Source organism: Eubalaena glacialis, chromosome 5, assembly GCF_028564815.1.
Source record: "Eubalaena glacialis isolate mEubGla1 chromosome 5, mEubGla1.1.hap2.+ XY, whole genome shotgun sequence".
In the NCBI taxonomy this organism is placed as follows: Eukaryota; Metazoa; Chordata; class Mammalia; order Artiodactyla; family Balaenidae; genus Eubalaena; species Eubalaena glacialis.
Genome location: NC_083720.1, coordinates 47,904,696 through 47,921,434, shown reverse-complemented (window position 1 = coordinate 47,921,434; position 16,739 = coordinate 47,904,696). Strand labels below are relative to the sequence as shown.

Below are 16,739 nucleotides of genomic sequence, written 5' to 3'. Positions count from 1 at the left end.
CTTAACCCATTCAAGAGTTGTTTTTGTGAAAAATATTTAACATCAATTAAACTCTGGCAGATAGGTTACATATTTTAATCCTCTCAATGACTCGGTGACATTGATGCTCTAATTATTTCCACCTAAAGAAGAGGATGTTGAGGTGGAGAGGTTAAGTGACGTGCTCCAAGTCACACAGTTAGGAAGCTTGGAAGCTAGGCTTCAAATCCTGGCAGTCTGTTTGAAAACCTGTATTCATTCATTCCACTGTTATTTCTTGCGCACCTACTACTATGCTCTGCCTTCATGAAACTTGCGTTTTAATTGGGAGGGAAAGACAACCAGATAAATAAGTAAAACACACAATATGATAGATGGCGATGGAGCATAAAAGAAAAACAGGGAAGTGGGAAGACAGGGTTGGGGTACTCGGTTTCCTCACACAGAAGGAACCCAAACTATGACACAATGGATTATTTTTATGCTTGTAATAAAATCCGAAGAATGTGTTTGTAAATGCTGAATAATGTGAAGTGATTATGTCGATTAAACCCATTTCATCAGGCTCTGAAGTAGTTTTGTTTTAGCCATAACCTGGTGTTTTCTTTGATATCTTTTCCCTATTTAATATAAATAAGAATTGGCATTCAAGCAACATGCTAGGTGAACTAACAGAAAGGACAACAATTTTCCATAATGACCAGTATAAGTATCCTGCTGAGAGGTACCTATCAGGTATAAAACTGTCTTAGGAGATTTCAATACTATTAATTTTTTTTCTTTTTTCTTTTTTTCCTGTCTTTAACCTAATCTAATCTAAATTCTTTTGTCCTTTAGTCCTTGGAGACATGGGTTTTGGTCGAAAATACTGAACATATGAAACTCTATGTTGATTTCAAAGTCCGTTAACCAACTACAAATTGTATATAAAATACTTTTAGCTTCAACACTCTCTGTGGAGTGAGAAAGACTCCTGCAGCTTCACACCCAGCTGAGGGGATGCAGACTTCCCTGTGTTGCTAAAGAATGCTGTGCACAGCAGGCTTCAGGTGTTACAATGACAAAATCAGGGAAAAGAGAAAGAGTTAAGTGATAAAATGTTCTCAGTCATTAAAACAGAGTTGAGTGGCGCTGTGTGATAAAGAAATTTAGATCCTTGTATAAGAATTTCAATACCTTAGCACTGGTATCTGCTTATACGTGTGTGCGTGTGTGTATACATACAACAAATGGTTTTATATACGACACACACACACACACATAAGCAAATACCAGTGCTAAGATATCAAAATTCTTACCCAAGGATCTAAGTTTCTCTGTCCCTAGAGTTAACAAACGAATGCCAAGTTTACTTTCAAAGGTGGGCTGAAAAGAACAGATTTATTAGACCAACGCACTAAAAGAGTTGTTTACCCGACCATGTTGGTACAAGAAAAATAATATTAAATTTCAACAGTCCATGACTAAAAGTTTTTATTTTTAAAAACTCTCAATGAGAATTAACGAAAAGTAGTTATTTTTTGGAACAGCTAAAGGCTGCTCTTGCTATTTGGATTAACTGGTGTTAGTGGGGGAAGCAGGGAGAAGGGGGGCCTGTATAGTCAAATAACTTTGAGAAACAAATTTTTTAAGTTAAACAGATTTCTTCATTGCAAGATGCCTTGGAGATTAACACACAAGCGTCCACTGCAGTCACCACAGGGGATACGACTTTCATTATTTCCCAAAACATCTGACCACAGAATACTTTGCTCTTGGATCATTGGAGAGCACATTTGAGGAATCACTGCTTTGAAATATAATACATATAAAATAATCAGCATAGCAACAAATACAAGGCACTAAAATAACATATGCTTGAGAATTGGGGAGAAGACCTATACCTAAAAAAAAATCTAAATCTGAATCATCTTATAAAAACGCAACGAAAGTAAGTACACCTTGTAAGTACTGTACATCACACTGATGATGTGAATATAACATTTATTTGGAAATAGCTAAACCTCTAGCAAAACGTGTTTACCTATACTTTAATAGTATTATTCAACTTGATCACTTAATTTAGAAAATAAAGCAATTTATTATTAAAAAGCAATTTATTATTATAAAGCAATTTATTATTAAAATATCTGGACTGTATTATTGTTGATTTATATCATTCTTCTCTCTTTAAATTAGCGTATGGTTTTTGAAAGGGAAAGAGTTGAAGAATAACATTTGTCTGTTTTAATAACATTCCTTTATAAGTATGATTCTTTTTTGCCCCTCTGTCATATTGAAGTCAAGTTCTTCATCTGATTTTGATGTAGTATCCCATCTTAGGCAACAGAATGATATCTGATAACTCAGAAAAGAACAAAAAATAATGTTGATAACAGTGGTACTGCCCATTGTGTAATTCTTTGCTATAAGATTAACAAGAATAAAAGAAAAATTATTTCCAGACCCCCTCAGGTGAAAACTCTTGCCCTGAAATACTCTGAGTAATACACTTTGTGATTTTTAATGTAATTACTGTAGCTACAAGTGTTATTCTTGTTCGTCCAACTTAGCTTTTCCAAACAGGCTATTTGCTGCAGTAATTTCCCGCGCTGCAGTAACTTCCCGTGTCAACTAAATTCCAGAGGATTACATGGTGGGTGGGGAGAGGAAAAAAGGTTATTTCCTTTTATCAAATGTAACTATGTTGCCTTCTCATTCCATCAGTTCCTCTGCAATAAAAGAAGAATCCAGGGTGGTCACTTGGAGTACCTGATTAACAACTTTTCTTGAAACTATTCATTATGTGCGGAATTCATTCTCCTTAAAGAGAGGGAAAGAAAACCACACCAACTCTGTGAGGGAGCCTGTCTTTTAGAAAAAGACTCCAGATTTCAGTTGCCTTCAGAGTATTTGGGTTCTATACATTCTATTATCCTCAAAAAGTCAGGAAAATTAATTGTCCAGTACACAGTCCATTTAGCAGGGTGAATTACAGAAAATGAAGGCCCCTGCTCACAAACCTGTTAAAATCCAAAGATAACACAAGTACGAACATAAACACCTGCGTCAACCATTATTCTCCCTTGATTTGCCTTGTTTGATTTTTTAACTCATTTCTTCATGCTACCATTAGTGATGTTTGAGAGGCAGGTGATTATTGAAATTACTTCAATTACACACCACTTATCTCATATTGAGGGATTATCAAGTATCAGGATAACCACTTAATACTTCATAACCATCACATCTCCCAAATCTCCTTCAATTGTTTTTTTTTTTTTTAACCTAAGTCTTCAAACAATTTACATTTAATACCAAAGCCATGCAAAATGTAAGCGGGTTATATTTATCTCATACAGAAACTGCTTTTATTTTTTAAATTGCTAATAGGAAAGAGAACAATCTCAAAATCACTCATCCACAATCTCATCATCTTATTCCTGGTTTATTACATGAATAATTCCACCATTATAATTCTTGCAAGTCCCGTGAAGAGCTCCCTATACATTTTTGCAAAAACAGCTAGAGCAAATCTTTGATATATTTTTATTTCCTCTTCTTCCCTCAGTTATGTTTGCGCATTCCCTAAAGACCAGGAGGCCTTATGCTGAATTCTTGTCCCTCTCTTATCTGAACTACCAAATACTTTTATAAGCCAAGAAACTGGTCCTCAAATCAAGTACCTTTGCTTAGCATCTGCAGCTAGTGACCAGCAGAGTTAGGAATACAACTAGTATGTCTTTTGAATTCTGATCCACATGACATATATTTCATTCCAAATTCAAACTATTGTTAGTGTCTTTTTCAAGCAAAGTTCCATCAAGCATTCAGTTGGAAAGTATTTATTAATCAGCCTGCACTAGGCTAGATGCTGAATGTAAAACAAAGACAAATGTAAGACAGGAGTCTTGGCAAAGTTAACACAGTTATGAATAGAAGATAATACCTAACAGCACATTGTATGAGACAGATAATAATCATGGTAGCCTAAATAATAAAAAACAAAAAAATAAAAACAAAAAATACTTAGCACTTACTATTGTCTAGCATCATACTAAGCTTTGTTCATTTAGTGAATAGTTTATTCTACACAACACCTCCATGAGGTAAGTTCTAACTATCATCCTCGTTTTACAAGAAGGAAAACCGGGGCACAGGGCAGGAAATTGAGTGACATTCCCAAGTTTACCCATTAAGTGATTCAAACTTCGGCAGTCTGAGTCAACAGTCTTTACTCAGAACCACTACATTATAATGAATGATCATTTGGAGGTAACGAAAGCAGTTGAGAAAGGTTTGATAGAAGAGGTGAGGCTTACATGAGGATGGCAGACTAGGCTACTCCAAATTGGAAGCAAGGAAGGAGTCCAGAAATGTGCTGGGAATTTCCAATCAGTAACAGGAAAATGTGCTTGCCTGGAACATAGCATATATGCTGTGACAGCCATGAGAAAGTTAAAGTCTAAAGCAGAACTAGATTGTCGTGGGGATTGAAAGTCAGGCAAAAGAGTTTTACGCAAAAGGGAAGTTAATTTTAACTACCTAATCCCCGCAGAGTGGACTAGAGTATTTCTAGATATTATATCTCCCAATCTCTTTTATAAGCAATGGTTTCAATAGAATAACTATCAAACATATTTGTTACAGTGTAATTGTTTGTATTTAGAATAGTTATTACTATTTTTAAGAGGCAAACCTGGAGACTTTATCTAAAATAAATCCTGAAATCTTTCTCCTTGGTTTCTACTTAGAGATTCCAAATAATTAATGCATAAAATTTTAACACTGACTTTTTCTCATTATAAGAGCATATCGTTGCTTTCTTAGTGTAAAAGCAACAAATTTATCTGTTAAATGAAATTTCCTATAATTTCCCTACCTATTTACTCTTCAAACATTTTTGAACATTCACAAAATATTTATGTTTCCCTAGCTCTCAGTATCCCCTTCTCCAACTCTACACACACACGTGCACATGCACACACACACACACACACACACACATCTGCACACAGCACCTAGTTGGCTTGGAATTTCAATTGGTATAAAGAACTACATCGTTTAGAATATACTAGTTATCCAGTATGTTAAGTAACCAGATATCGTCACTCCTCTTTCTCTTTCTCTTTCATACCTTTTAACTTTTGAGCATTTTGTGTCTTATAACTACCTCAATCAAAAGGTGGGTACGTATGTAAAGGAGATAACATTTAAAGCAATATTCCTACTTGGGGGTTTTGTTACTAGACTCTGGATGGAGAAACAGCTTTGGGAAGAAAAAAAATCAATGTGGTTTAAGAAAAAAAGAGAAAAGTTTTAGAGAAATGCTGAAACTTGATAGAAGTAAGGAGAGCATATAACATTGTACAAAGTGGCTATGTAATGCTGAGTAGTATTTTGTGAACGAGAATATAATTCTTGGTTCAAAGCAGGGCAAGAGATTCTTTTTTTTTAACACCTTTATTGGAGTATAATTGCTTTACAATGGTGTGTTAGTTTCTGCTGTATAACAAAGTGAATCAGCTATACGTATACATATATCCCCCTATCTCCTCCCTCTTACGTATACATATATCCCCCTATCTCCTCCCTCTTGCGTCTCCCTCCCACCCTCCTTATCCCACCCCTATAGATGGACACAAAGCACCGAGCTGATCTCCCTGTGCTATGTGGCTGCTTCCCACTAGCTATCTATTTTACATTTGGTAGTGTTCTATTAAGAGATTTTAATAACATTCAATCCTCCTTGCACTCTTTTACCATGAATAATACAGAAAGCAGGTTTTATCCTGAGGCATGTGAATTTAAACTTAAAAAAAATGGGAATAAACATGTTTAGTTGCAATATGAATAAAAACAGTGTACTTACAAAAACTACACTATAATGGTATAATCATTTCTGGAAAATTTAAGAAAGATTTTACTTTAACAGCAAGTAACTTAACAAATATTTTTTAATATTTCATATATTTAAATATGAAGTTGCATACCTAGATAAAATGAGAAGAGTAACAGATATAAATTTTTTAATAATTCTTTTAGAAAAAGACAGTGTTACTGAGTGTGCGGCTGCCCTTGACAGTACATATTATATTTTCCAAATAGTATCAATTTGTCTCAAGGCCACTCTATCTTAGGGAATTGTTTTTATAAAAGATCAGGAATAAGTGAAGGCATTTGATAGCATCAAATCTTTTAGCAATTAATGAAGTAAATCTGAATTTTCATATTAATGGCATCATTCTTCCTATTGTCTATGTATAAACTTCTTGCATCGTATGAGAGTAATGATCTCTAATTACATAGTGATGATGATAATATAATAACAATGTACCTCCCCCCCCCCCAAGCCGGTAGAATCATTTGACAATGTTTACCTATTTTGACCCTCATTCTTAAAACAATGTAACTATAGTGGTAGTTTAAAAGATGTAAAATTCATATAGTTAATACTGTAAATATATTACACCTAAGGTAAATTAATTGGCAATTTCAAATGTTTTACAGCAGAAAGTTTAGAAAGTAAATTAAATAACATTTAAATGCCAGATGTTTACATAGAAGTAAAGTGTTTCATTAAGACATATTTTTAAGATACGAATCTAGAAACCTTTTAAATAAGCACACCAGATTTAAAATGTAATTTAAATTAATATTTTAGGAAAAAAAGGGTCAAGGTTAAACTGTTTGTTTTCCTTAAAAAGTGTATAATGTCTTTTGTGTCTCTACTAACAAAAAGAAATCTCAATGAAACTCGGATATTAAAACCTCCCAGGAAACCAACAATAAAAGCTGCTAAGAATTTCACAACTTTTTTTTTCCTTAGGTGTTAATTAAATGATCATTTAACACTGCAATGTAAACACAACATTTTCATCTCCTGACAGCACAGCCTATTATAAATCCTGGGTAATAAAAGTCTCGGTGTTAATGCTCTGAACCAAGTTCCCACCACACTCTAAGATGCCTTGTCGTGTCTAAGGTTAAGCATCTAGACACAAAACAAAGCTTGCGCCTACTCCACTTCCAGTGCAATTTTCCCATCGCCCAGTGACCTAGGTAACACTTTGAGCAATAAAGAATAAATTTAATTTCTCCAGCATTTTGTGAGGATTAGGAACAATTGTTGGCTTGCAATGACTTTTTATCCTTGGATTCTTTTCCTCCAGAGCATTCCTCTGGTCCTAAAAGAGAATTCTGATGGTTTTAAGACATAGAACAAACAGAACTTTAGGCTTTTTTCAATCAGTTGGAACTGTTGGAGGGGAAGCAATCAACCTTTCTCTGTGCTATTCTCAGCTATTCACATACTTCAAGCTTTAATCTTTCACTAGTAGAAGAAACCTATCATGACAGGGCAAAGCTATCTTTTTCCATTCTGTTTCCAGACTTATTTATTTCTCTTTTCTTTACATTTTTTTTTAAAAAACACTTAAATCAAGTTGCCATACTTAGCTGTTCACATTCATTTGGGGGACATTTCAAGAGGCACAGATGTTCTCTTAATAACATTTCACACAGCCATGTTGTACCCTAGACCATGGGTATTGCCAAAGACTGGACTTTTTACTCTTCATTGCTTCCTTCTCTAGAGTTTAGATTTTCTTAAACTCTTGCCCTAAGTTTCTTATATCACAATTTATCAAATGTTTTAAGGTTAACTCTCTATAAATAATTCCTTGATAGCAAATAACTTGGTTGTGGGTAACAGGTAATGAAGAGGATGTATACACATTCATCTGACTGCAAAGCTTATGTACATGTAAAAAGTATTGGAGTTACGATAAAAACAGACAAAATAAAAATAACTTCAGGCTCAAAGCTATTTTATTACCAATCATTGTTTAAATCCAAAGTGCTAAACAGTTTGCAATTTGAACTGCATTTTGACAAAATGTTTAGTCTAAAAGTGCACTGAAAATCACACATGCAGCTTATGTAAAGGTGGCAGGATGTTCCACAGATCAAATCATATTTGTATATTACAAGTTCAATGGACTAATTCTTTTATATTGTTTTTAAAACTGAAATCTTAGGGATAAAAATGTTCTTTAGCAACGTACGTAAATCTTCTAAATAACTTTCAATATAGTTTACCTATACCTTAAGGAGTTTACTCAGCATTTTCTAACTAATTCGTATTTTTCCTTCATTTTGTTATTCAAGACAACACATCATTAAAACAAGAATTTAATATGTGGACTAACATAAATAGTTCCTGAATCACAGCCTCTTTTTCTATCCTTGATTCATTTTACATAAGAGTTTTAAAATTACATGAATCATCAACTGGGAGTGGGTAAGAGATCTCATTAAAAACATTCTGGCCTTAATGTAACTTGTGTTGCCAAGTAAGGAGAATTGGAATGATGCAAATGCACATTTTATGCTAATTTGCAGTGTTAAAAAATTAATGTGGTTACGCTTATGTATGTGTTATTACACTGAGAATAAATGTAAGAGAGACGTGAAAGAGAACTGGGAGATTTGCTGACTGTGGGCAACTTGCAAGGACATCTGTGTGACTATTATTTCATCCTATTTTGCAATGAGAGGATGATAATCCTACAAGCATCACTTCTATCATACTGGAAAGTTGACAATGTTCTTTTGAATACAGAATTTATCTTGTGACTTGAAATATTCCCAGGAGGTAAATATCATCCCCATTTTACAGATAAGGAACCTTATTTCCAGAGGTGTCCACTGATTGACAAAGATAGCAAAGCTACTAATATCTGAGTAGGCATTTAAACACAAGTATTTTATGCAACCTCTCATAAAATAAATTGATTTCAGTGTCTTAAAACATAATGTAAACACATTAAAATTAGTTCATTAGAACTAACACACTATGGACACTTGTTCCTAGAATTAATATTTATATAAACTTCAGTCACCAAATTATAATCTTGAGATGGCAGTGGCAATTTTATGATTTACAGTCGAATTTTAAAATATCCCCTGATGATGTGTATTGAATAATATCTTTTTGACATGAGAACCATATACTTAAATTCATCTTTCGAAAAAAACACAGTCAGTCTCCATGAACATTGTAGGCTTTAATTTACATATTACAGGTCAGATGTTAGCAATGGTTGCAGCCACAAATGCCCCATATTACAGAGGGCCACACACCATGCCAGTTTTTCTCCCCTGCATCTATCACAGGATTCACCAAATTCAAGTTGGCTAACCATGAGTATTTGCTGGTGGAAACAGAAACATTTGCATCTGGGAAAGCAACTATTTAAACAAGTGCACTTGAGTGGGAAAGATCTTCCCGCACTTGACTTTCCTCTGCCAGGAACTATGCTGTGGATTTCACACTCGAAAAGTCTAGTTGGTGGCTTGGCAATAGTAGAAACTTGCCAATTTCTGACCTTCTCCAGCAACAAGTCTTTTATTAGTGATCCCTTTAAAGTAAAAACTACCCACAGGAGGCCTGGCAAAAATCTCAAATACAGGCTTAATCTTCATTGCTTTTATAACTTCTAAATCATACGATTGCATGTTGATTTATAAACAAAAGTCCTATTCGATGGCTTGCCTATTTTTTTTTCGTGGCAAGTGGTAATGGCTACTCTGAAGTGTGTCCAGTTATCAGTCTATGAAGTGTTTTGTCTACCTATTTAAAAACAAACCTTTGGTTATATAACAGTAATCTCTTTCAATGAAATACTCCTCATATATCTGTTTTTTAAGTGGCAAGATCAGAGTCCCTTGGGCCCAGTAATAATAAGTAATTAATAAGTTACTTAATAAATAATAAGGGGCTTGAGGTTTTAATCACTGACAGTTAACACCTTCCTAAGTGTTCTCTCTCATGTGAGGTCTTTGTTTTCAAAGATAAGGAGTCAATCTGTTCCCCTTAGCAAGGTATCAGTATTAACAATACAAATAGTGTATCCTTGCATCAAATGATGACACAGACATACCACCTCTGAACAACTTTTATTCTCTGCACCTGAAGCTCTCTGGCAGTCTTGGCAACAGAGATCAGCGGCAGCTATCATGGCAGCTCCCTGGATGATTAATGACGTCGATCTGGCGGGACCACAGTAACCTTGGCAACTATAACCTGCAATTCCTGCACTACCACTGTCGGATTTACTGTGGCAGGGGCCAAACAGGCCAAGAGTAAAATGAAGCAGGAAACTACACACCTGACACCTCTAAGGAGCCCACACTTTAATCAGAGCTGGCAGAAATTAATTCAAGAGGAATTCTGACACAGGCACCACGGCTCTCTTCTGCTTTTATCCTTGAATCCAAGAATCCTGAGACTTAATTGGCATCAGAGAACTGGGGGGGGGGGGGGGTTAGTTTTATATAAGTGCAGTATTAAGGTATATTTTGCTTAGGTGGAAAATGGATCATTTTGATTTTTCAGTGTCTACGAATACCCTTCAATGTTTAGAAAACCTAAGGGGACAAACATTTAATTAGCCAAGGTACCCTTTAAATTTAATTTGGTTCCCCATTATTCATACTACCTTCCCAGTGTTACTATTTGCTCATTCAAGTTACAAACCCTGAGCCCAACGGAGATTTAATTCAATACATCAAACACTGAGAGCTTTCTAAAGGTCAAGCCTTATACTAAACCCTGGGGATACTAAAAAAAATGTTTTTGTAATGCATGTATACCAGCATTTATAGCATAATTAAAAGAAAAAGAAAACTAATCTACTAATAATTGTCAAGTATACTAGTGGTTATATCTGAATGGTGAGATCATGAATTTCTATCCCCACTTACTTTTCTCTTTTTCTGAATTGTCTAAACCTTTTTTTTTCTTCTTGGCCACGAGGCATGTGGGATCTTAGTTCCCCAACCAGGGATCGAACCTGAGTCCCCTGCAGTGGAAGCGCAGAGGCTTAACCACTGGACTGCCAGGGAAGTCCCCTAAACCTTTTTAATATACGCATGTGTTACCCTTGTAACCATTAAAAACCAAAATCAAAAGCTAAGGCTCCTTCTATGAGAAACGGAAGTAAGGACAGCTTCATTGTATATTTGTTATGTTTCACAAAGCAATTTTTACCTTAATAGAAATTAAGTTTTCCTTAAGTTTTAAATATTCCCAATAACTATTATCAAAAAGTAGTTGGAGAATCTGTGATCCCATCCGACAGCAAAGGAATTGTGACCTGACCAGTTGAATTAAGCGCTCAAAATTTATTTGTCTCAGGTAAGGAGTCACTAGGCCATAAAAAGAGTCCTTGGCTTTAAAAATACTACTTATAATGTTAGATAATTTAGTGGCTCCAAAGGTCTCTAGGGAAACACCACTTGTTAACCAGAAATAAAGAGTTTTTATTTAAAGAAGTAAAAAAAATGAATCACTGGGACCTATATATTTGTTTTTGTTTGTTAGTTTTGTTTTGTTTCAGTAGATACAAGTGAAAAATGAGTTTCTGCAACGTGGTTTGGCTACTTAAGCTTATGTTAGAAGTCTGGGTAAATATATAATACTCAAAGAAATAAACTGAAAACCACAAAGCAAATATTTATAACCGAATGCTTAACCACAGTACTAGCAATGAAATTCCTCTCTAATGAGCCCAGATGAGTAGCTGCAAACTCTAACTGGTAAGTCACCTTTAAGGTTATGTTTTTCAGGAACATTTGTATAAGCTACTCATAAATTTCAATCATAATCGACCATTTCAAAAGTCACTGAAATTTCTGTCCGTTAACCAGCTCCTAATTGTTCTGAGAATCATGTTCTCCACTCTTAAACTGATAATAAAAGTGCAACCTCAGTTTTGGAGGAGGAGCAAAGGGGGAGGACAGAGTATCTACATAAGCTAAGAAAACTATGTGCTGTCTCTTTTAACCTCCAACCTATGGCCCTTTACTTTTCTTTTTTCTTTACTTACACTTTCCATCTGTCAACAAGTGCTTGTAATTTTATTACACTGTCCTGTAGTTTATGCAGAGTTGGTATTATTTTACAGAGTTCTGTTAATGGACTGGATAAATGGTAATGCTATTTAAACTAGTCTCCTGCTCCAACAAACACAGCTGCAACTGTACTACTATTTCTGAGCAAACATCTTGACCTGAACATGGAGTGCTCTCTCAACCCGTCCAAAGAGAAATTGGAGCAGACAGCAAAGGAAAAGCATATTTGGCCGCTAGCAGCAACCAACCGTGTCGAATCATAATTCATATACAGTGTACCCTCTTTTTCTTTTATACTGCATTTAGAGTTTTTTTTAAAAAGCATGTGTGCTTCTTCACCTGGCATCTCATTTTCAGCCAAGAGTCAAATGGCGATTATTCATTACAGAAGCACAAAGAAAATCTGTATAATGTCCAGTTTGCTTAGATTTAATCTAAGCAAACAATGATAAAAGTCAAACATCAGTGTATGAACTATATAGTAAAACAAGTAAACTTTTTCATTGATTATGTATCAGGAAACAATAGTATTAAGTAAGGGTAAAAGATAAAATAAGTTAGGAAAAGAACTAGAAGTACGAATTAGCATTGTGCATCAATTTATAAAGAGAAAATAAATCTAAATTTGTTTCTTTCATGAATTCTAGATGTGTATGGCTCTACTGAATTATACAGTAGGGCAACTGTAGATCATTTGATATGCAAATACAACCACCAGTCGACTTTTCCCTGGCACAACATATTGTCCTATTGTTTGTCCAAAATCCTGTATCTTTTGTTTGGTCACTTATCCTTCTTGTGAAAGAAAAGTTCATTTTTAAATGAACATTTTAAAGGACATTTTTGTATGTAGATTTGTGCATATTTTTCCATCTGTCAGAACAGTTGTTTCGGGTTAGCTACTAGGCACCTGTATCATATGAAGAATACTTGAACTTGCATCCTTCCTCTTGGAAATTAAACTAGACAGGCAGCTAGCTTCACAAGCTTTTGTTCCTTTATTTATTAAATACTCTTAATGGTGGTTGTTTAATCAATTAGTGATCACCATCATAAAAAACTGGTCACATGTAGCTTATAACTTTCCTCTCAAGAGAAAGATCATTGCTAACAATCCACTAGGTCTAATTCAGGTGAGAGAACAGTGCCTCAACTCAAAAGAAGATTCCTTTTTCCTGATGCAGAAAAAAATTACACCTCTGTGTTTCCATGTGTATCCAGTGTCTATGTCAGGTGTCAAGTAACAATCAGTATTGAACATTAAGCCATCAAGCTCTAACTTCAGGAAATCAAAGCCTTCAAGTCCCTCTTGCAACTAGTCCCACATCAGAAACAAAATTTTATCTTCCATTACTCCCCAGGGGAAATCTTTTGAGCCAAACAGGCACAACATGACTCTGAACACATTTTCTAGCTGCCTATCGCCCCACTTGTTAACATGCTTTTAATTAACTACAAAATGTTGCCTTATAGTTTTATGGGTTCTGTTTCTTTAACTCAAATAAGTAAGGATTCTGAGTCATCTTCTTTCATACAGCAGCTTCATAAAGTTATAAAATCATAACAAAACATAAGGGAAAATCCCTTGGTCCATTATATGACATTGTCAAAGGGGGCAAAATATTAAACAGAATATAATTTGCTGATAAGTGGTTCTGCACTAGATTATTATACCATCTGAATCCCTCTAAGAAAATTAATCCAAGTACTTCCAGACTAAAAATCAAACATTCTAGTTTCTCAGAGACAGTGTTAAAGTTACTTCCTATATTTTCCTCTCTTCAGCTTAATAATTTTAATTCTAGCTATAACAGTCATTCCATTTAAATTATATTTTCATAGCTACATAGGAAACAGACAATTTTCTAGACAACGTGGATTGTTTTTATATGCACATTGTTAGCAAAGTAGTAATTTAATAGCACTCAATGTATACTAGCTTTGAAATCAATTCTTCAAAATCCCCTCAATCAAAAAATAGTTAAAGCAGAAAGTAGAATCTATTAAAACCATCTCTGTAGCCCTTCTTGCAAACTAAGCACAAATAATTAAATACAAGTATCAATTTATATTCATACATATAATTTTCATAACAGCCTACATCTAGTTTCCTTGGTAAAAATAGTCCTTACAGAATTCTTGTTAAAAAGGCGGTCTCAAGGTTTCTTTATTTGATTCTTTTAAATTTACTTAAATTGGGCCAATTAACCAGCAGGGAACACAACACAGAGGAGAAATACTGCTAGGTGACTTTGGCTATCCTTAGAGGAACAGAATCAGGAAAGTCAGACTCTAGAGAGACGACCTGGTGTGTAGCTGGCTCCACCTTCGCCTGCTGGGAAAATTCTCTCTATAGTCAGCTAAGGTGTGAGGAGGACCTAACACAGATCCTAAATGAGATACAATGTGGGGGGAGGGCTGTGGGAAGAGAGCCTTCCTACTTCTGGAATTCATAACAACAATATTGAACTAGTAGGCTACCACGAAGCCGTGGCTACAAAGTCAAGTTCAGAAAAAGCAATCTCTTCACTTACCCCACAAGCATGACCATATGGGACTTTCCCCACCATCCAGGTGGGAGCCAGGCTGAGCAATTTATTCTATATATCCCAACGATTTTTCACAACATCCACAAACATCAATAATCGTTATTTATTTCTCCAACACTTTGTAGCTTATCTCCCATCTGCACAAAATCATTCATATGGCTGAAAATCTAATTTTAAAAGCTTTCAAAAGTATATTTTCACTATGCACATTAGGTCAATGAACAAGCATTCCAGGGAAGAAAAACCGATTCTGCCTAAAATTCACGTTACGCTCCTTCCAAAGAAGTACTTCTGTTAACAGTCAATGACGTATTTGATATGAAACCCTTACAGTCGTTCATATTGCAGAGTTTGGAATTCTGGCTTTAAAAGGAACATTTAAGAGGAAATTTACAGTCCTCTTTAAATACCTTATAATAATATTTCCAGACTAATAAACACTATGTGAATACAGAAACAATATCAAAAAAGCTGACATTAAAAACCCCAACTTGACAAGAAAACACTGCCAACTTCCTCTGAAGAGGAAGTGCAGTGGCAATCTTTCCCTTCAGAACTTAATCAAAAGTTTCCATAAAGAAGTTAGGTAAATCTCCCCATCAGGACCAAAAAAGAATAATACAATTACAATAACATATACACGAATCAGTAAACGCTAACCAAACAAAGGAACTGGAACCACTGGAAAACCAATCATAAATTTCCAAAAAAAAAAAAAAACCAAAAGAGAGAGAAAAGAAAAAAAGAAAGAAAGGCAAACTTTTAATCCATTAATCTACGGGTGAATAGATGAATAGATTCCAGGAAAGCACAAGGAAACAGATCCAAAATACATTTAATAAAATGCGAGGTACTAACCAAAGCAACAATAACTATTTCTGTCTACTTACAGTCTGTATAGCTTCGAAGTCCCCAGAAACAGCAACTCAGGAAACAGCTGAAGGTGATTTCTGTTTAAACGCCTTTTGAGAAAAACAAAAACAAAGCGTATGTTACATAGAAAGTACCCAACAATGAGACTGTGATTGGGTAGTGTCATGCCTCATCCTGTATTTCAGTAAAGAATGAAAGGACATTCAAGAGAATTCAAGCATTGAAAATCAGAAGTTGGTTACACCTTTTGTTACATGACTCTTTAAAGCAATTTTCCATTGTGCTTACTCAGATGATGATTACTGGGGCCTAAACTCTAAATTCACATCCCCTGCAACATCAGTCAACCAGCACAGATGCAATGAAACAGGATTTCTGGACTCAGGCTCTGGTGTCTAGGTTAGGCAAGTTCAACATACAGCAGAAATACCATATTAAATAGTGCCCTAAAATAATTCATATGCTGTCCCAAATGACCTACATTTTCAGCCAAGGTACTGAGGGGAGGTGGAAATTTCATTTTTTTTAGCTTTTCATTTAGTTTCAGAAAAATGTATAAGAAAGTGTCAGCATGGTTTCTACCTCTAGGCAAAATCACAAGAAAACCACAGTCCACAGTTCTTGACTCTTAACTGAATAAGGCTGAGTTATAACTAACAGTGAGGGCAAAATGTTTAAGTAATGTTTTTTTCTTAATGTTTAACTGATATTGGGATGTTTTAAATATTTTAGAAAAGAATCTGATTGCAACTCTAACTCAATTTAAGCCCCGGGACTACATAACTAAGCTCTTTTGGACTATGCACATTAACTAAAGAGTGGCAAAATCTAGCCCTCATGTACTCATATCCCAATCTCATTCGTTTTAAGTGTACAATTTAACGTTTCAGTAAAAATAAATATCTATCCTCTCTACTTTTCCCAAATTTAAATAAAATGATGACAAGCTGATGTTAAATGCACACTTAAATGATTTATAAGCTGCTATAGCTCCAGAGGAGAGTAAGGACGTCCAGAAACTAACATCACACTGAAGAAACTTGAGGTGTTTCTTGTGGTAAAGATAAATGTTAAGGTGGCAGGAAAAGAGGGCATATCAATCTTGCCCTCTTTTAAATATGATGACATATTTAAACGGTCATCAGATGGCAGCAGAATTACAGTTATTTAGTCTCTGGAGGGCAGGAATAGCACTAGTAATTATAACTCAAGAAAGTAGATCATAAGGAAGACCTTTCTAAGTAAAAGATATTAAGAAATGGGATGATCGGCTTTAGGAAGCTCTCAACTCCTTACTCCACATATATTCAAGCAGAGGCTATGCATTTTTTTCCCCACAACGGATGTAATAAAAAGAAATTCTGCATTAAGTGAAAAGTTGGACAAGGTGAACTTCAGAACTTCTTCCAACTCTAAAATGCCATGAGGCAATGATAGCTATGC

General features: G+C 34.9%; 1 protein-coding gene across 2 annotated transcripts in view; it reads right to left on the bottom strand.

Annotated features, from left to right (window-relative positions):
- Positions 1-16,739, bottom strand: part of SLIT2 (slit guidance ligand 2) — a 380,303-nt gene that overhangs the window by 349,982 nt on the left and 13,582 nt on the right. For both annotated transcript variants that reach the window (XM_061192132.1, XM_061192133.1), the window contains exon 4: positions 15,314-15,385. In XM_061192132.1, coding sequence (XP_061048115.1) covers positions 15,314-15,385 — 72 coding nt within the window. The remainder of the gene's footprint in view (positions 1-15,313; positions 15,386-16,739) is intronic.